General features: G+C 47.2%; 1 protein-coding gene across 1 annotated transcript in view; it reads left to right on the top strand.

Annotated features, from left to right (window-relative positions):
- The window catches only part of PRR14L (proline rich 14 like), a 37,659-nt gene that overhangs the window by 14,074 nt on the left and 2,524 nt on the right, over nucleotides 1-21,061 (top strand). The window contains exons 3-8 of the mRNA XM_068989635.1: nucleotides 2,247-2,319; nucleotides 5,003-10,112; nucleotides 10,980-11,051; nucleotides 11,624-11,795; nucleotides 12,303-12,409; nucleotides 19,458-19,529. Of these exons, the coding sequence (XP_068845736.1) occupies nucleotides 2,247-2,319; nucleotides 5,003-10,112; nucleotides 10,980-11,051; nucleotides 11,624-11,795; nucleotides 12,303-12,409; nucleotides 19,458-19,529 (5,606 nt within the window). The remainder of the gene's footprint in view (nucleotides 1-2,246; nucleotides 2,320-5,002; nucleotides 10,113-10,979; nucleotides 11,052-11,623; nucleotides 11,796-12,302; nucleotides 12,410-19,457; nucleotides 19,530-21,061) is intronic.

The raw sequence follows: 21,061 nt of genomic DNA, 5'->3' as shown, positions 1-21,061 counted from the left end.
CTCGTGGCATTCGTCTGTCATGCCTCTCTAGTCTCCTTTAATGTGCAGTGTTTCCTCAGCTCGTGACCTTGACACAGAGGACAGGCCGTTTATTCTGTAGCATTTTCCTCAGCTTGGGTCTGTCAGCTTGGGTTTCCTCGTGATCAGATCGTGGTTGTGCATTTAGCGGGGCAGGAATCGCACAGAAATGGCCGGTTCTTCTCCACGCATCCTCTCAGGCTTGGTGTAGGGGGTGCCTCCTTCCTGGGCAGAGGAACTGCCTGGCCTCTCCAGTGTGCAGGTATCATTTTCCCCTGTACAATTATTGAGTATCTTGTGGGGAGGTATTTGAATAATACGTAATTATTTCTGTTTCTCATTCAAACTTTTAGCCAGTAGGTTTAACACCCACTGATGATTCTCCTTGAGGTAATTATCACCATGATGGTTCCCAAGCGGTGATTTTCTAGTTCCGTCCTTCCTTCCATGATGAGTAAGAGCTTTCTCCTCTTCCCATTTGCAAATAAATTTGACCCAGCACCACGCTAGAATTTGTACGCTTTGGTCAAGTACAGTAACAGTAAGTTCTGTGGGAGAGAGCTGTTTTGAGTTCATGCTCCGCCAAAGCATTCATCTCTGAAGTTGCAAGAAAAAGCAAAGGAACAGTCCTGCTTCCTACACGACGCTCCATGCCGGGCCTCTTCTCTCAGGTCCAGTGACGATACTTTTTTCTCCTTGTACTTGCCATCACTTGGGTCTTCTGTTTCCACCGCAGAACTTTGCTTAGAGATGAAATGGTTTTGCCTATTGTTTTTAAAGTGCTATAAAAAAATTATCAGAAGTTACAACAGTAACTTCACCATCTGTAGATTTAAGTGAGTGTTGTGTCAGTCAGAATCTTGTATTTACCGATTAAATTAGTGTAGGGGAAAATTCTACTCTTTTTTTTTTTTTTTTTTGGAACATCAAAAGACTATTGATGTAAAAGAAAACCAGTGGTTAGAACTCCACACTTCCACTTCAAGGGGCATGAGCTCCACCCCTGGTGGGGAGGGGGAGTACTAAACCCCTCGTGCCTCAGGGCGAGGCAAAAAGAAAAACCAAAAGATCTTTTTAAAAAAATAGAAGAAGAAGACCAAAAAACCCCCAGATATCTCCAGTTAAGGAATTTAGTGCTTTTATCTGTATGGGAAGATAGATGCAAGAGTCTGAACTCATGAACTCATTCCTGTTTGCACACCTCAGCTCCCTGAGGTCCGCGTCCTGTGCCTCTCTTCCTGAGTCTCAGGGTGCGCCGTCTAGCGTGGTGTGGCTGCAGCAGTTGACTGCTGGCCGGCGGGCATCTGCTTCCTACCCTCAGTTTCCTCAGGGTGATGTGGGAAGTTCAGCCTCTCTGTGCACCGATGCTGGTGCTGAGTCAGATCTCTGGGACAGAGTTTTGGGACTGGTGAAGTAGAAAAGGATAACTTTATTGCTTTGGCAGGCAAAGGGGGACACAGTGGGCTAATGCCCTCAAATCCAAGTGTCCCCACTTGGGGAAGACGGTGAGGAGTTTTATAGAAATAGTTCAAAGAGGGCGTGATTAGCTGGTGGACACCCTTCTGAGGTAAGTAGGAGTCACATCATCAACCTTTGGGTCCAACTGGTCTGAGGTCTACATTGAAAAAGAAAAAAATGTAAATCGGTGGGCAGATAAACAGAGGTGAGCCAGAAGGACACTTTGATGTGAGCAGCCGTCGTTGGCCAGTCAGCGTCTGCAGCTGGCCAGCCCACTTGGACCCTGTCCTCACCGGGCTCCCCACCACGGTGCCCCTGCCTGTTTTCCTGAAGTCCCTTTTGTCAGTTGTCGTTGATGGCGCTCCCCCTCGTCCCCTCCTCCAGTGAACAGGGATGAAAAGGGAAAGTAGCCCTTCCAGGAAGAAAGAACATGGTTAGGGGCTGGGTGCCATCCAACTTCCTGACAGTTTCCAGTTAGGTTTTCACGTTATTAAGATCACACTGCACCAGTGTGTTTATTGATTCGGAAGACACAAGGTTTTGTCTGGATCTGTCAGGACCTTGGGAAACTTGACTTTTCAAGCTCATATTCTAGAGGAATGCAAGTTTTACTAATAATATGAGCTTGAATTTGCGGCTTCCTTCAGTTCCTAATCCTTGTGACCACTAGCACATTTCCAAGAGCTTCAGAGAAGCCTCTCAGAGGATCGTTGGCATTGTGAGCTCAGAGTCTCTGGGTCTTCCTTGACCACTGGGTTTTCTTACCGCAGGAGGACCTCCAGATGCAGGCAAGTGAAGAACTTTCATGCACGGGCCTCCCTGAAGACGGTCTGAGGAATAAAGGTATCTATTTCTCTCACATCCTTTCCTTTCTCCACTTGTTACACCATTTTTGTTCCCACTGAGAACATGAGGATTGTAGGACCCCATCTTGCACAAGGGCCTGGCTGTAGCAGCTGTTGGTATTTTTGCCCATGGCCATGCTCGGAGGCCCCTGGTGTTACCCAGCGGTGCCTCTTCTGTGACAGGTTTGCTTCCCACTTTTTCTGTAATGAGGCCCCACTGACTATGAGTTGAACCTTAAAGCTAGTGTGGAATCTTCCATTTGACTTTATAAAGCAACACTGCTATCCAAACAAGTTCACGTGGACGGGGCAGGAACCACTGGCTCACAGGACATCCCACTGTGTTCATCCCACGTCCACTCCCCATCCCCGTGAGAGTTTGCCAAGCTCATTTCTGTTACCTCATTTGCTCCTCAGGTGGTGCAGTGGTAAAGAACTCTGCCTGCCAGTGCAGGAGATGCAAGAGACTCAGGTTTGATCCCTGGGTTGGGAAGATCCCCTGGAGAAGGGAATGGCAAACTGCTCCAATCTTCTTGCCTGGAGAATCCCATGGACAGGGGAGCCTGGTGGGCTACAGTCCAGGGGGTCGCAAAGAGTCAGACGTGGCTGAGCACGTACACATATTTGCTCCTCAAAACAATGGTAGGATATGGGCCTCAGAGACACTGCTTCATTGTGATTCATCTGTTGATTGATGAAGGAAGAAACCGAGGCCTAAAAGAGAGTGCTGAGCCAAGATTCCGTATCTGTCACATAATTAAGATTAACTATGTAGAACAATTAGAGCTGAAAAAAAAAAAAAAACAGCAAATATGTTTAATCACGTGAACATTTTGTTACCGTGGAACAGCGTCAGATTTGGTGATGCTTCTTGGCAGCCTGACAGAAAAGGGGGTGCAGACCATCCCTGTGAGAAAGGACACTTGTCCCAGTTCATCCTCCTGCTTCCTGCTGCTGGAGGGTCTCTCTGTGGCTCAAAGGCCCTGCTGTCCTGTGGAGAGTAAAGCTCTGAAGTTGAGGATGGTCATTATCTTCCTGTAATTCACGTTTTGGAGGAGTGGAAAGTTGAAAAATGAGCCAGTACCATACCCATTTAAAAGGCAACCAGGAAGCGGTCTAGGCATTTGGGGCACTGACTTTTTTTTTTTTAATTAAGGTATAGCTTCCATACAGTGGCATTCACTCGTGTGTGTGTGTGTGTGTGTGTGTGTGTGTGTGTGTGTGTGTGTACACAAACATGCGGTTGTGTAATCACAGCTGTACCGACACGATAAAAAAAATGGAACATTTCCATCTCGCAGGCTCCTTATCCTCCTCTCCAAGCGCTCCAGTCCGTTTTCTTTGTTCAAGATTGTGTGTTGGCTGTTATGTGTCCATTGCATTTTCATACGAGTTTCAGGATGTCTGTCAATGTCTGCAGACGTAAGCACCGTTTATACAGTTATCACACGACTACAAATCCAGGATGTTCAGCCAGGGTCGCGAAACTCCTGTGCTGCTTAAACAGGCATACACCTCACAGAACACATTTCACCCTCCAGTGTGCAACAGCTTCCCTCACTTAATTCCTCATTCTGCTGACATCTGTAACATACCTACCAGTCGCCAGGGTCTCCATGGGGTGTTCAGTACAGAGTGAGCAGTAAGATCTAATAGCAATTGTTGACGTCACCAAACTGTAGTCATTTATCAGCTCCACACGTATTTACTGAGCGCTGTTCTGTACCTGGTATTATGCTAGACAGCAGGGAGGGGGCGATGCCAAATGAGAGGTGACCCTTCCCCTCGTGGAGCTTACGTTCTAGTGGGAACCAGATCTGCAGGCTGACTTGCATCTTGCTCTGTCTGTCAGTGCAGGCGTCCTGTTACCTGCGTGCAGCGTACGTGCAGGCAGATACACGTATGTACCTCTGTGTGAGCAGCCGTGGGAGAGGGACAGAAAGTCTTTTGTAGATTAGCAGGTTGGGGGAACTTCTTCATACTGCATCCTGTGCCTAGAGTTTCAGAGAACTTCTGGGAAGTAAAACTTCTTCATGAGTTACATTTACATCTTAGGCATTTTGTGTGTGTGTGTGTGTTGTAATGTTTCATAATGAAAAATTTCTCACTTACTCAGAAGTGAAAAGGAGAACATACTAAATCCCTGTGAACCTGTCTCTCACCTTCAATTATTACCAACTCATGACCGACCCTGTAGGGAGGCAAGCCTTGCAGGTAATTGGGTTCAAGACTGATATTCCACTTACAGATTAATCTCTTTTACTGAAGGCTTTATGTGTTACTATTCTATTTCAAAGATAATTTTATTTATTCGAGTATTAAGATGGTCATTTTGTATGTAACATAAGCTATTTTAATGTGAGTCTGCTTTATAAATGCTTTAGGATGAAAGCTTCCTAAGACTGAATTAAGCATATGTCTCCCATTATTGTCATTTGTCCAGCTAGGTCAGTGTGTTTCAGTAAGTAACACATTTAAAGAAAGGATTTGTTCAGAATAGACTGTTTCTTTCAGGTACTCTTTTGGCTCTCTGTCATATTTTGCAAAGAAGATCGAAGCCAGTGGTGCTGTAGCACAACTCTGCAGTTCTCTTTTGGAGTTCTTGTTTTCGTTGTGTGATTAAATTTATGAAGTTAGAGTAAATGACTACACATTAATTCAGATTTATTTCTCTTGTGCAGAAGGAAATGTACAAATCACAGCTGAAACTCCTCTGACATCTACTGAGGAAGTCCAAGTTATGAAGGTCCATGGAACTAAGGTGGACGATAACAAAGGACTCGAGAATGGCCGTGTGAGTCAGGGTCTCTCGGCTGGGTGCTGTGGACACTCTAAGACAGACAAAATCATGGCCAGTGCTGAGGTCTCAGAGTCCAGCACCTTAGTTTCCCTAGAGCCTTTAAGCATTGTGGATCCTGGATTAACAGAAGCAACTCCAAAAGAAAAAGAATGTGAAGAAATAAGAACTTATCCTTCTTGGTTGTCATTGTTACCAGGGAACAGTGCTGTTTCCAAAGCAGACAGCAGGGAGGAAGAGTTGTGTAAATTAAACCTTGTCTGTGAAGCCGACGACAATCACCAACAGGTCCCTGGGCACCATAGTGAGAGACACAGTTCTGCACGTGACAGTCCCAAAGCCACGAGAAAGGTGGTTATAACAGAACCCTCAGAAGAGAATTCTAAAGTTTCCCATTTCACATCAGGTTTATCTGGTCCAGGATCCAGAACAACGTCCTCAGAAGAGTGTGGTCTTGAAGGTGATGGCTTGCCAAAGGGATCCGCTGAAAAGACGCACAGTTCCTGTTTGGACGGCAATGGTCAAAGCCAGAACTTGTCTTCTAGAGAAGAACACAAACAGCCTTTGAACCCTAGAAGTGAAAGAGAACGCTTCCTTGTTAATGCCAGGCAACCAGGAGAGGATTCTAGTCGTCACTCTTCTGGAAAAAAAGAGACTACTGTCTTCCCCAAAGAAAATGCCCACGATCACTACTGCCCTCTAGGCAGTCCCCATATAGGCTGCTCCAGTTCCTTCATACCCAATTCTTTCACTAAAGCTGTGGAAGGACTGCTTGAAAAAAATGATTTGAAAATCACTTTAGACGTTCATGGTAGCTTGGCAAACGATGAGGACCACAGAGGAACTTTTGCTGAAATGAGCCATCCAGGCACAGACTCTGAAGGGAGTCATTTTCCCTCCTCAATGCAGATTGAAGAACCAGAACAGACAGCTACCCTAGAGCCCAGTGTGCTGACTGAGAAGACTCACAGTAAAGACTGTGACTCCTTAGTCCGTACCCAGAGAAATCTAGAAGGCAGACCCCAGTTAAATGAAGCCTCACCTAACGGATTTTTAATTGAAGGGAAATCCCTTGTGAGTTTAACGCCAGAGGACCAGATAAATTCTATAAATGAGATGTCTAAGCCCAAGAAAGACATTACTCCATTGCCACCATCCCTAGAACTTGACAGGCCTGAGTCAGAAATAGCCATACAAAATGCCCAGGACCATGCCCCACATTTAGGTAAACAGAGCACCGCCTGGGAGGTGAATAAATTTCCTCATGACAACAAACTGGTTGTAAACAAAACAGAAAGTGAATGTGTTTTAAATCAAGTGTCCCTTAATCCTGAAACCCATACAAAGTTGCCAACCGACAAAGAGATGCCTGTAACAGTGAGCGGGGGTTCCCACCAAAGCCAGCGCCCTCCATCAGAGGATGGTGCAGGTGTTGCTGCCAGAACCCACCCTGTTCCTGTGAAAACAAAGACCGAAGACATCTCTCCACCAAGTGACGGAACCCGTGGTGCCTCTTCAAACAGCCCCACCTTACACAGCAGACCAGAAAGCCTAGAAAGAAAGACCGGAGCAGCCGATTCGGGAACAGGTAGTCTGCATTCTGGACTTCCCTCAGATAAGAGCAAAGTGGCAGCCTCGCCTGTAGAGGTCTCAGTCTGGGAATGTCAGAGCATTCCGTCTTGGGATCTCTCTAGCTGCCCTTGTGTGAGGAAAAACGTCCCAGAGGAGGGCAGGTGTGCTGCCCTGGAGCCCAGCAGAACGACCCTGGGTGTCGAGAACTGTCTGTCAGCCAAGTACGGAGATACCTGTCAGCATATCGATCACCACTCCCAAGGGAGAGACAGCTCTGTGGAAAGCTGCAGCTGTAGAAAGAATTGTGCATCAGAGGAAAGTGAGCCAGGTGAGGCAGAAACTGAAGGCAGCCTTCCCGGAGGTGAGGCCAGAGATGAAACGATGGCAGGCACATTAAACAGTGGCGGTCCAGACCAAACCACCCGACTATGTGAGGAAGGGCCAGAGGGAAAAGAACAGGCCACGCCCAAAGAGACCCTGGTCTGTCGACATGACGTTTCTGCTTGTGTCACACAAGAATTAAACCAGCCCACAAGCATGCCAAGTCCTGAGAAATTGTTTGGCCAGTTTCCTCCCATGATGTTCTCTGGTGTTAAGAACGTGAACCAAGCAGCTGAAACTCCCAAGCAGAAGGCAGATGACCGCCTCGGCTCCCAGGGTGACCCAGGCAGACCCAGTGACTGCAGAGGTGGAGGTAACCCAGCTGAGGAGACACTCGGCCGTGACCAGCGCGAGTCGCCCACAGAGCCTGACAGAGAGGCGAGCCACAGCCTGAAGGCTCCACCCGTTGGTTCAGGCAGTAACAGTTCAGCATCTGGCAAGAGCCCCAAGAAAGGGGGCTGTGGGAGGACTTCTGATTGTGCAGAACCCACCGATGGGACAGCACATGTGGTCTCCTTAGGCTGCAGTAATGAGCCCACAGAAGGCGTTCTGGACGGAAGCCTTTCTGGTACTCTCACTGGGGGTGCAGGGCACGCCAGGGCGACGTCGCCGGAAGCCTCAGGGAGTAGGCTGTCCCAGAGGGGAGCGCCTGTCGCTGCATTTATAGGAATGATTGACCAGGAGTCGGATTTCCAAGATGCTGCTGCTTCTACATCAGACTGTCTCAATATTAAAAAATCATGTGAAGAGCCAGCATGGAGACCCATAGAAGACTGTGAAATGGAAGTGTGTCCAGACCCTTGTGTGCCCGACACAGGGTCTGTCGCAGATCATGAACCAGATGTAAGAGTACTGGGTAAAATAAATACGTCTTTAAATTACATTCATCGTGAAAAGCAAGTTAAAGAAGCATCTCTGAGAGAAACACAAGGAAAAATTGAAGGATCAAGACTAGAAATAAACCCTGAGCAAGACAAAGAAAATACCATCGGAATTTCTTCAGTAGAGTTGACATCTTCTGGACACCACGTAAACTCTGTCCCCTTGAGAAGCCCGAAATCCACCAAGATAATGCCTTTGCACCCACTGTCTCAAAAAAAATCAGAAACAATTATTAATAGTGAAGAAACTGACCTCCAAAACCTTTTTAAGCCAATAGACAGTGAAATGCCTTGTGAGAATAAGAACAACGAAGTCCTGCCTGAGATGGAAGGTGGAGCACCAAGGAGTGAGAGTGAGCCTACCAGGGAAAGCAGCGCAGCCATCAGGGCGGAAAGCTCGCCTTTGACGCTAGCAGCAGAAACCAACGTGAAGGGAGAAGACACTGCCGAACAGCAGTGGAGGCCGTGGGGTCAGTTTCCTACTGGGGAGAAGTCTCAAGAGATGGCGATCAGGGAAGGCGGTCTCACTGACGACCCGAGCCAGGCCTCTCAGACCCACCTTAAAGCTTCGAGGGTGCCGGCTGACTCGGAGAAGCGACCAAGCCAGAAGGTTCTGAGCCACAAGGAAGAGGAGCAGGCACGCCAGAAAGAAGCACACACAGTGTTGGGACAATGCGCAACGTCTCATACATTGTCGGATGAGGGGCAGAGTCAGAGCCCACCTCAGGGTGCCGAAGATGAGCCCGCCTCAGAGACGGAAGTCACCTCCGCAAAGCTGGCCGTCGGGCCTCAGAAGCCCGTAGACCTGAAGGAGGAAAGCTCGTGTCACCCGCTGAGAAAGGACACGGAGTCATGCACGTGCCCCGGCCCCCGCACTGCCCGTCGGCGCGCTCGAGACCCCAGCTCCGCCCTGCGGGAGGCCTTCCACGGTGCCTTTGGGAACACTTCTCACCGGAAGGGGGCGCTGCCCTTAAAGAAGCAGCCCCCTCGAACCTGCAAGAAAGTCTCCTGCCAGGAGCTGGTGTCTGTGGGGAGGAAAAGCAGTAGAATTGCACGTTCTGCTTTCCTAAAGAGCTCCTCTGAGACCGTCCCCACGAAAGCACACAGGTTTCTCGCTTCCCATGCCATGTCTGTACCTGTGCGCCCAGAGCCCGAAACAGCCCCTGCCAGAAGCCTTGTGAGCCACGTACCAAAGCTGAAGGCCGCCCCGGGCCCACCCTCGGGCGGCCTGAATGTGCGGATGCCTACCAAAGAATTGGCCTTACTCAGCAAGCTGTCTATCCTTGCCTCCAGACTGGCCCCCGCTGCCAGGACCCAGAAGCTGCGGTCCCGGCGGTGCTCCTCGGACTTTCTCCCCGTGGCTAAAAGCTCCAAGCAGCTCCGATACCGGAGGCTCCTGGACGGCTTCTCCTGCAGCACGACGCAGCTGAACTCGTGTCTGGCAGCTGGTGACTGGGACAGGAGGCCTAACAGTAAACCCCTGACGCTTTATTCGCTCGAAACTGTCAAAATGAGCTTCATAGATGTGAGTGACAAGATGCCATCGCTGCTGTTCGGTTCTGAAACTTTCCCGGTGTCCTTCCATGTGAAGCTGGGCCCTGAGCGCGTGGCCGAGTCCCCCAGGACTTTCCCCGAGCACTGTGCGCCCGCGAGACTCGCCTTAGGAGAGGCCCACTGGGGCCGTTCTCCACCTCCCAAGTGGACCTTCTCCTTCTTCCTGGCCCATGGCTGCCCTGGAATGGCCACGTTCAGGGAAGACCCTGGCGTCTGCAGCCAGGCAGGCGCCCAGCCTCCAGTTCCCCTCCAGGACCACAGGGCCGCCGCCCTAGTCCAGACCAGAGCAGGCTGTTCCGTCCTCGGCCTCCACACGCTCCTAGCACTCTGCTCCCCAGGATGCTACCGGATCTGGACGAAGAAACGGAGCTGCGCCAGCCACACGCCTGCCATGCAGAGGCTCTTCATGACCCAGTTAACACAGGGCCTCAAAGGGCTGCGGTCTCCCGCCTCCATAGCTGACAAGATCTTCTGCTCCCTGCCCTACTCGGTGGGCCGGGTGCTGTCCATCTGGAGCCAGCATGGGCCTTCCGCCTGCCCCTTGGAGATCTCCGCCCTTCCGCCCTCTCACAGCAAGCGGCAGTCACCTCTGGGTGCCGTGAGCAGGTAAGCTCCATGCCCTGTCCTTTGCTGAAGTCCCGTGTTTGCATCCTCTCACTGGGGAGAGGCGAGGGCGCTCCTAAAGCCAGAAGGCTCAGAGGCTGTGTCTGCATTGCCTGTTTATTGCCAGATCTCTGCTGAGAAAGTGCAGCAGTAATTCTGAAGTGTGGGCCCCTCGAATTTTCCTGAAGGATCTGGATTTCCTGAAGAACCCTTTGTTTGGCACCTTCCTTCATTCTGTTGGTTTAATTCTATGAACGATTAAATCTTAAATCTCTCCGTTTCTCTTGCCCTCTTCTTGCCAAGAACAAATCACACTGTAAGTTAAAGACTGTAAGCAGTGACTTGTGACTTGCACCTGTGATCTGTTCACAGCTGTTACACTCAGTGTTTGGTGTGTAAAGGATACAGAAGTACTTTTTAAATTAATTAGTTATGCAGGCGAACACCCAGTCTGTTTATAAGCCTACCTCTGTTTCTTTTTGGAGCAGAGGAACTTCAAAGATTAGCATGTACACGTTATAGCTATAGAATTCATAGACTTTTATGAACTGGGAAAGAGTTCTTGTGGTTTGACCACTGAGAACAGTTGAAAATAATTTCACCAATATCAGTCTGCCTTCTAATCTCTCTGTGCCTTTCCATTTAAGTCAGGACACAGCCCTCCTGTGAGCCCACCTCCATTCCAGTGATGGGCATGGACATGTGATTTCCGTGCCCTGGAGGCAGGTTTTTGTCTCCATGGATAGATAGACACTTCGCAGGTCTTCCCTGGGCTCTGACTGAGCATCCTTCCAAACCTGTGGGGCCCCACAGCCTTTCCCACCATCCTGCCGCCCAAACCTGTCACTCTTTATTTTTGCTCCACTTCAGCCGCACCGTGTTACCGTCCATGCCTCTTCCGGGCCTGGAAGCTGCTTACAGTGCCGGTGGCAGTCACATGAGGTGAGGGCTTGCGGAGGGAGGGAGACGGGGTGCGGGGGGTACTCTAGCAGCTGCTGTGGGTTGAGCTCGGTGCAGTTCTGGCCTCTTGTTCTCCTTCTAAGCCTGATCTGCATCTCTCAGGTGCACAGGCAGAGGTTCAGCCTCAGGACTGTGTAACTAAAGTTGTGTGATCAGTCCATTTACTGAAAACATGCAAAAAGTCCAAATCAGGAGCCGGCTCCTTGTACCGCAAGTCCCCTCAAGACACACCTCAGGCCTTGAGCCGGTTTCAGTGCGCGGCTGCTGTTGATCATGTCCAAGCACAATTCGTTTGTTCAGTTCCCTAAATGCCTTCTTCCTGCAAGAACTCCTTGCCTTTTTCCACTTTTTTCCTTACTCACTGCATCTTCCAAGTCTCCTTATTCCACCCCAGGGAACTGGGTTGACCACGTTCTTGTACTTTATCACACCTGCAGACACAGGCGTGTCCAGAAACAACGTGGGGACAGCCTTACGGGAATGTCACTTAGTGCCGACGTGGAAGGTGAACCCGTCCCACTTTTGCTTCTTTGTCTCTTTCCCTGCGGTGCCAGGCTAGAGCCTCCATTCGCTGCCTTGGTACCAAAGTCTCACCTGGCCACAGACTCAGCCGTCAGCAAGCTCCTGTTCTCAGCTTCCGAGTTCCCGGTTCCTGGGTTTGACGAGCTGGACGGTGTGACGGCCGCCTGCCCCCGACCACAGGGCAGCCCTCCAGACCAGAAAGAGGTAAGCTTGGTGCGGTGGGCTTGGGCAGCAGAGGCGCCTCAGCTCCCGCGACAGGTGCAGACAGCCCCCCAGGTCTCCTACTGCCACCTGTTGCTTCAGCCCAGTGCCAGATGTCATGAGGACAGGGGCTCTTCCGTTGGCCACTACAGGGTGCCTGGGATCTCTTCATCCTCGTTGCTCTCACATTCAGAGAATTGAAGCACGGAGCAGGGGGCTTCACACATGCAGAGATGAGTGAAGGATGCTGTGCTCACTCTTAGCATCCGCTGTCTCCAACAGTTTTAAACTTGTGTGTTGATCATCTCAGTATCTGAGCTGCATGCACAGTGACATGAAGGGGGCAGTTGCTGAAAATGCTGTTGGGAGGAGTCGTTGGGGGAGCTCTCTCATAAAACTGCTTCCTGAAGCCACCTGTGCACTGAGGAAGCAGTGTGGTGAGTGTCAGCAAAGGGGCCTCTGTGTATTTAGAATGGCTTACAACCTGACTGTCTTTCTTCTTAAAAATAGGCTGAGCTGGAGAAGAGGCCGAAGAAAGTCTCACAGATTCGCATCCGGAAAACCATTCCTAAGCCAGACCCTAACCTCACGCCCATGGGCCTTCCTCGACCCAAAAGGTGAGCACCTTTTTTAACACACACGGATGTATTTTTCTGGAAATTGTTTAGTATAATATAATAGCCTTTTCAATGATCATATACTCTGAGCTTTTGTTATATCAATACTTCTAGGAATTTATCCAGAAGAATTTCACCAGTACTGTGGCCAGAGATTTGTGTGCAGGGTTCTGGGTCACTTCCTGAGCTCTCTGTGCCAGGTCCCTCTGTGTTTACAATCCCAGTGCCTCCTCCAGGGGTGCTGGGAAGTCAGCACTGCCATTGTCCCCAGGCTTAGGTGCTGGTGCCAGGGCTCAGTGGCTGAGAGACCTGTGTTATGCCAGAACTTCTGTCCTGGCCCTGGTGGCTCCTATCCCCACAGGTCTCACCCAACCGCACAGCCCAGACTCACGACATTCTGCACGCAGAGCTGGAAAGCGACCCACAAGTTATAAGAGAAGTTGTCTTTTTTTTCTTTCTTTTTTTTTAATTAAGAAAATGATAGATCCGTGTTATGGTACAGAGATGATTTAAAATTTGAAAATTTTGGATTCTAAAGATTTTTGTGACAGAGATGATTGCTCATCCCCAAAGAGCGAAGTGGAAAAAAAACAATTACCAAATTATGTATTGGGCATGAGTCCAGATTGTGTATTTGACATGATTGGCGTTTGGGGATGATGTGTATTACACACATGTGCTTCCCAGGTGGTGCTAGTGGTAAAGAGTCCGCCTGCTAATGCGGGAGACGCACGAGACCTGGGTTCGATCCCTGGGTTGGGACTATCCCATGGAGAAGGGAATGGCAGCCCACTCCAGGATTCTTGTCTGTAAAATGCCATGGACAGAGGAGCCTGGTGGGCTGCAGTGCTTGGGGTCACAAAGAGTGGGACACGACTGCGTGCATGTGCTCGCACGCATGCACACACAATGAAGAAACACACATTTTAAAAGATACCTAGTTACGTTTCCTTTGTGATGGATTTCATGCGTTCATTTCTCATTGGCAAATGGAAGCCTGTGTCCCTTGACTAACCCAAAGTAAGTTATTTCACCCTCCTGAACATCAAGGACCTACCTGTAAAAGGTAAATAAGAATTCCCAATATTTAAAATTGTTGTACAGTCCAGTTGAGGAAGAAAAATGTCTTATTTTATTGCTTCACACAACACAGATGTGACAGTTAACTGTTATATGATTGATGTTCCACTTTGCCCACTTGGTTTTATCTTAATGTGTTGTATCCTACATTTCTTTTATTGATCATCCTACGATGTCTTTTCAAGATAAATTTTTTAAGTATTTCAGATATCCTGTGTTGAATAGTACTTTTTACTAGAATAAAATAGGGTTCAGAATCATGGTATTCTACCTTGAATTTTTTGGTAGATATAAGTTCTAGAAAACCTTATTCAGATAAGTAGTGGGAGTGGAGAGAGTTTTAATGGAACAATGACATTCAACCCTTTCAAGTCCTGACAAGTAGTATTAAAAAAAAAAAACTCAGTGATCTATCATCAAATTATATTTAATGATTTATCACTTAATTTTTCTTTGAAAGCAAAGAATTGAAAAGTGCTGACTCCTTTGGGTGCTGTCACCCAGGCTTTGCAGGTAGGCAGTGTCTCGGTTTGTGGGGCGTGACCCAGGAGGATCTGACCAGTGTCAGATGGCTAACAAATTACATGCTACTTTGTCACTTCGAGGTACTTTATTTAATCCTATATAATGAGTGAGGTTGAAAACTAGCATCTTCAATAAGTCTTTACTGAAGACATTTTGATTAAGATGCTTTCATTACTTCAAGTACACTTTTATGTCTTGAAGGTGCTGATTCAGTGCCTTAAACTTATGGAACATTTTTGACATGTAACTTAATTAGCAAAGGCATATTTTATTTTTCAAGCCCATCAGCCAGATCAGTCTTACTTCCTTACTTTTCTGTTTTCCAATTCAAATGTAGTCGTCCCTCAGTATCCTCGGGGAAGTGGTTCCAAGCGCTCCCACAGATACCAAAATCCACGGATGCCCAAGTCTCTTATATGAAACGGCACAGTGCCACAAATGCGGTCTCCCCTCCATGCCCAGGGCTATGAAACAATAAGTATGTTAATATTCACCTTCAAGAGAGCCATACAGACCACTGAGAAGTAAACTATGGAACACATCTTATAGACTTCTGAGTCATAAGACAAAGTTTAAATTTATGTATAAGAATTTTCTGTTACTGAGTTTATGATAAAGCAATGTGATTTGTAGCCAAAATAATAAATTACGAAGAGAGTACTATATAACACAGCACGATGTTGCTTCAGTACATGTGTGCACATGCACGAATCAAACTGTGATTAGACTTTTAGGAACAACTAATCGTGGGGGAAAAAAGAGATCCATTAATTAATCTAAAATCTCATGATCACTTCAGTGTAGGGTACAAGCGTATCACTGCAAACCAATTGTCATGGCAGCTCATCATATAATTTTTGTTGTTAACAGAAAGTAGAAGTTGTATTTTATAAGATGAAGATTGACTAATTGACTTAAATGTTTCTGTATAAGATTCGATTAAAGTTCTAAGTCTTATATACTTTATCTTCAAAAGTTTGATAGTCCCAGTAAACATTTCAGTTACTTTTTTTTAAAGAAGAATCAACTATTAAGTCCAGTTTTTGTAAGTGATAACAGACTGAGTGTTGAGAATAGTTTGAAAAAGACATTGTGTACAGTTAAGCTATTTTTGGCGTTTGAAACTCTCTTTCTTAAATAGGTGTTGTCTGATGGTAGTCAGGAGGTGAATGAAACAAAGTCCCTCTGAGAGCTCCATTCCACACTGAATCTGAAATCCAGATATCCTTATACCAGGCCAGGTCTCCTCTCGGTGAAGCCACTACATGGAACCTTGTGTGAAGTGGGGAGAGACACGTCCAAGACAAGTTTACAGTGACTTCATTAATCTCTAGAGGGGTTGGTGAGATCAGTGATTTGATTCCGATACTAAGGTAGAATTCAGGGTGGATGGGACTATTTGGGAAGAATTTGTGGGGAGTTATGCATGAGCAAAGGGACCCTTCTAGATGAGTCATGAGCAAGAGATTAGAGTTCAGGAGGTTGATTACACTGGAGCTGAGTGCCTGTGTGCTCTCTTGAAAGTTTCCCAGTATGCCAGCACGAGGACCTGAGGTCTAGCAGAGCCTGAGGGCTTTTACCTTAGTATCACATATCAGTCTGAGTCAATTCAGGAGATGGAAACCGCATGGTATGTTGAACAGGGCAAGTTTAATATTAAAGTGTTAAACTGTTAATACAGCAGAAGAGTAACCATAGAGGTGTACAGAGAATTTTCTCTGGTTGCGGGGAGCTTCTCTTGGTTGCAGGGGGCAGGCCTCTCGTTGCCTGGGCTTTTCTTCTTGTGGAGCGCAAGCTTCAGGGCGCTTGGGCTTCAGTAGTTGCAGTTCCTGGGCTCTAGAGCACAGGCTCAGTAGTTTTGACACATCGGCTTAGTTGCTCTGCACCATGTAGGATCTTCCTGGACCAGGGATCGAACCTATGCCTCCTGCATTGGCAGGCAATTCTTTTATTACTGAGCCACCAGGGAAGTGCCCAGTACAGAGAATTCTGAAGGGCATCTTAGGGCCCTCGCCTCAACTGGAGTCTCATTTTGTTGCAGAAGGTATGGTTGCAGCCATCAGATGGCTGGGTTGCTAACACTGGAGCTGGGTGAGCAGGAAACAACAGCAGCCTTGTGGGACACGAGATGAGGCTGGAGGGCCACACCCAGGGTGTTGGGGTGCTGCTGCAGTTGCGTGGCCTGCAGTGGGAGATGGTTGCTCCAGGGGAGTCACAGGAAATGACCCCCAGGAAGTTGGGGTCCCACCATGGGCTTCTATCCCTGAATGCTTTATCTGTGGTGTGGTGGTCACCAAACTAGTGCTACAGGGGTCCTCGGAGGCTACACACTCTGGCTGTTCAGCTGGGGCTGAGCCATCTGACTCTACCCCAGACACCCCAATACACAAACACCCACGATGGACCATGTGGCAGGAGCAAGAAAACAAGCTCCCTTCCTCCTCCAGCGTTCCTCTGGTGCCTTCTTTTGCCAAAGTCCAGCACTGTATTCACTGTGGAGAAGAAATGTGTAAGGAGGCCAAGATTCCATTATCACAGAGCAGGTGCCGAGAGCACGTTCTGAGCTGAGAAGCAGTAATTTAGTAACTGGTACATTCCAGTAAACAAAATTTAAAGCAAATACGCTTGACCAAGCTCTGCAGTTGTAGGAAGAGATTTGAATGAACGGAAAGCCATGGGTTTAACGTAGGTACAGAACTAAAGCATGAGTAGCCTGGAAAATTCAGCAAACAAGTGAGATAAGAGAGCACTAGTCTTGGGACTTCCTTGGTGATCCAGTGGTAAAGAGTCTGCTGCCAGTGCCTGGGACATGGGCTCGATCTCTGGGCCAGGAAGATTCTACTGACTGTGGAGCAACTGAGCCTGCAAACTGCAGCTGCTGAAGCCTGCATACCCTAGAGCCTGCATACCACGGCTGCTAAGCATGCGTGCCTAGGGCCTGTGCTCTGCAATAAGCCACCGAAATGAGGAGCCCACGCAGCACACCGAAGAGTAGCCCTCTCTCGCTGCAACTGGAGAAAGCCCGAGCAAGGCCCAGCCCAGCCAAAAACAAGTAAATGGAAAAAAAAGAATATAGTCTTAAGAGATCTTAAAACATGTTGTAAAATCTCAGCAATTTAAACAACATGATGCCAGGACTTGCCTGGTAGCACAGTGGCTAAGAGTCTGCCTGCTAACACAGGGGAAATGGATTCAATCTCTGATCCAGAAAGATCCCCCATGGTGCAGAGCAGCTAACTAAGCCCGTTCGCCACAACTACTGAGCCCCCGCTCTAGAGCCTGCAAGCCGTGACTACCGAAGCCCACATGCCCTGGCGCCCATGCTCCACGAAGGAAGCCACCGCAATTAGGAGCCTGAGCACTGCAGCGGAGAGCAGCCCCCTCTCAGTGCAGTTAGAGGAAGCCCAAGTGCGGCAGCAAAGACCCAGCACAGCTGACAGGAAAGCTGGGTATATGGTAGAGAGTCCGCCTGCGTGTTGATGACTAGCAGAAACCAACACGATGTTGTGAAGCAGTTACCCTTCAACTAAAAATAGATTGAAAGAAAAAAAGAACCTGCCTGCCATTGTAGGAAATGCAAGGGACCAGGATTCAATCCCTGGGTCGGAAAGATCCCCTGGAATAGGAAATGGCAACCCACTCCAGTGTTCTGGCCTGGAAAGTTTCATGGACAGAGGAGCCTGGTGGACTACGTCCACGGGGTCACAAAAGAGTCAGACATGACTGAGCGACTAAACACACATGTACATGTCAAAAAATAAATAAGTATGGCAGAATGGAGAAGAGCAAACCAACGTGATGCCAGAGGATTAATATACAAGCTCGTAAAACAAAAACGGGAATCCATAAATAGACACAAAATTTACTACGTAACAAAGGTGTCCCCTCAAATCAGTGGTGTAAAGATGGGCTAATCAGTAAAGTGCTACTGGGACAGCTGGGCAGCCACTCCAAGAATAATAAAGCTGGGTCTCTATCTTAGACCTTTCACCAGAATATATTCCACATGAAATCAGACTTAAATGTGAAAAAAAGAATACTTTAAGAAACCATAGCAAATGATTAACAAAATTTAGAGTCAAAATAAAAATCTGAATAAGAAACCATAAGAAATGATTAACAAAATTCAGAGTCAAAATAAAAATTTGAATAAGAAACCATAGGAAATGATTAACTATAACAAAATTCAGAGTCAAAATAAAAATCTGAATAAGCTGTTTCATGAAAATCTTATCTTTCCTGCTGAGGAAAAAATAAATAAGCTATAAACAAAGACAAAACACAAACTCGTATATACAGGGGAATATTAGCCATAAAAAGGAACACATTTGAGTCAGTTCTGATGAGGTGGATGAACCTAGAGTCTGTCATACAGAGTGAAGTAAGTCAGAAAGAGAAAAACATATCGCATTTTAATGCATGTATGTGGAATCTAGGAAGATGGTGCTGAGGAACCTATTTGCAGGGCAGCAATGGAGACAAAGACATAGAAAACAGACGACATGGCGGGGAGGAGAGCCCAGAGGTCCAAAGGCAGAAAGATGATCTTAAAAGAAGCCAGGAAACTTTGTAAGTGTAGACACCAAAATCTTCAAATACGAGCAAACTGAATCCAGCAACATATTTGAAAAAATGATTATACCCATGACCAAGTGGGTTTTATCCCAGGAATGCAGAGTTAGTTGAACACAGGAAATCAATCCGTGTAGTATACCATATTAATTGAATAAAGGAAATTTAACTAACAGAATAAAGAGATAACATGGTTAGCTCATTAGATGCATAATTACAAAATCAAAAGGCAACATAGAACACTGCTAACGTATACATTGGGACAGTATTGGTTAGACTCAGAACTTCCAGGGACCTTGTGTTGTTTGAGAGAAGGGTAAAAATATTACTGCACTTCAGTTTCTAAGTTAAATATGCTAATCAAAATTCTTGCAACCGCTAAAAGAATAGAAGACATATAATTTTCAAGCCAGGAGGGGAGGATAAAAAAGAAAGCAGTCAGTCAAAGAGAAGAAACATTGAAAAAGTAGGAAAAAAAAGAAGCTGTAAGCTAAGATAATAGGTACAAGTCCAGTTATATCCCTCCCAGTAAGTATAATTGAACTGAATCTCACAAAGCTAAGATCGGCGGCATGCAAAGGAAGATCCAGGATTCATGGTTCACGTGAGACATATCAAGAGCTCTTGGAAAGTACAAGACCGGAAAGGATAGAGTTGGGAAACCAATCTCGTTCCTCTTAGGAGACCATGAAGGGACTTCGCTGGTGGTCCAGTGGCTAAGACTCCAAGCTGTCAATGCAGGGGGCCTGGGACTGATCCCTGGTCAGGGAGCTAGCTTCCACATGCCGCAGCTAACCAGCAGAGCCAAATAAATAAATCTGTGTTCTTAAAAGTGAGACCATGAAGAATTTATACCTTTTTCTCTTTTCAGGTTAAAGAAAAAAGAGTTTAGTTTAGAAGAAATATATACCAACAAGAATTATAAATCTCCTCCTGCAAACAGGTAGGCACACAGAAGTAGGAGATAACAGATGGGGAGGGCTTCCGGAACGATCGGCAGAGATCCCCAGTCTTTTCACTTTGGAAAGGGTTTTACGTTCAGTTCTTCCAACACCGGATCTCAAAAATAACTAGGATTGGTATTTTTAGTGCTAGCTTGAATTGCAGTCAGTAGTAGGACAGGAAAGAAGTGTGTGCCAGGTTGGTTATCCTCTTTTCGTTTGTACTTGTGTCTTCAAGACTAAGAAGCATTGATCTTCAGATTTGACTCCAAACCCAAATACAGAAGGCATTTCACTTACTTGGCTTTGCTTGGGTCTAAATTCTGTTCAAATCGTTGAACGTTCATTGCATTTGTGTGGTGTCTAGGATGAAGGAGGAGGGTTTTATCCTATAAGATAGGATGAGCATTTGCTCTGAAGCCTTTGTCATATAATGCTGTTCATTGCAGCATTGCTAAATATTGGATTGGCAAAAAAAGTTCTTTTAAATTTGTCCATACAATTTTACAAACCTGAACAGACTTTTGGGCCAACCCAATAATAGGAGAGGGTTGGAAACAACTTTAAAAATGCCCATTACTAGAGTTCTGACTAAATTATGACCCATCCTGACTGTGGGCTACACCGCACAGCCATTGAAAATGGGGTCCCTGCATACCAGTTGGGGCGCTCTTAAAGGTTATTGCTAGTCAGAGCGGCACAGTGCCCGGGAGAGCCTGGGCTCTGCTACCCCTTGAGTAAAGAGGAACCCAGACTGTCGGATGGATGGTGCCATGGGTCAGCAAACTCCAGGCCAGGTTCAGCCAGCCTCTTGTTTCCTTTCTTTTTTTTCAGTCCTATGAGCTAAGAACGATCTCTATTCTTTCAAAGGACTGTTTGAAAAGTGAAAATAAATATGTAGCAGAGACCCCAGTGGCTCATCAATTTCTAAAATGTTCGCTACCCAGCCCTTCACACAGCAGGGCTGACCTCTGCTGATGCATGCTGACCTCTGCTCGTCGGTTGCTAGTGGGGTGGCGGTGTCTTTCTTTTATTCTTTACCATCCTGTCCAGTTTTCGTTTCTTCACTGTGTGCTTGTGTTCACTTCAGTTCAGTCGCTCAGTCGTGTCCGACTCTTTGCAGCCCCATGGCCTGCAGCACACCAGGCTTCTGTGTCCATCACCAACTCCTGGAGCTTGCGCAAACTCATGTCCATAGAATCGGTGATGCCATCCAACCATCTCATCCTCTGTCGTCCCCTTCTCCTGCCTTCAATCTTTCCCAGCATCAGGGTCTTTTCCAATGAGTCAGTTCTTCACATAAGGTGGCCGAAGTATTGGAGTTTCAGCTTCAGCATCGTTTCAGTTCAATTCAGTCGCTCAGTCGTGTCCAACTCTTTGCGACCCCATGAACTGCAGCATGCCAGGCCTCCCTATCCATCACCAACTCCCAGAGTTTACCCAAACCCATGTCCATTGAGTCGGTGATGCCATCCAACCATCTCATCTTCTGTCGTCCCCCTCTCCTCCTGCCCTCAATCTTTCCCACCATTGT

The sequence above is a fragment of the Capricornis sumatraensis genome, chromosome 17 (genome assembly GCF_032405125.1).
Source record: "Capricornis sumatraensis isolate serow.1 chromosome 17, serow.2, whole genome shotgun sequence".
Classification (NCBI taxonomy): Eukaryota; Metazoa; Chordata; class Mammalia; order Artiodactyla; family Bovidae; genus Capricornis; species Capricornis sumatraensis.
Note: the sequence above shows the minus strand (reverse complement) of the source record. Positions and strands in the feature narration are given on the sequence as shown.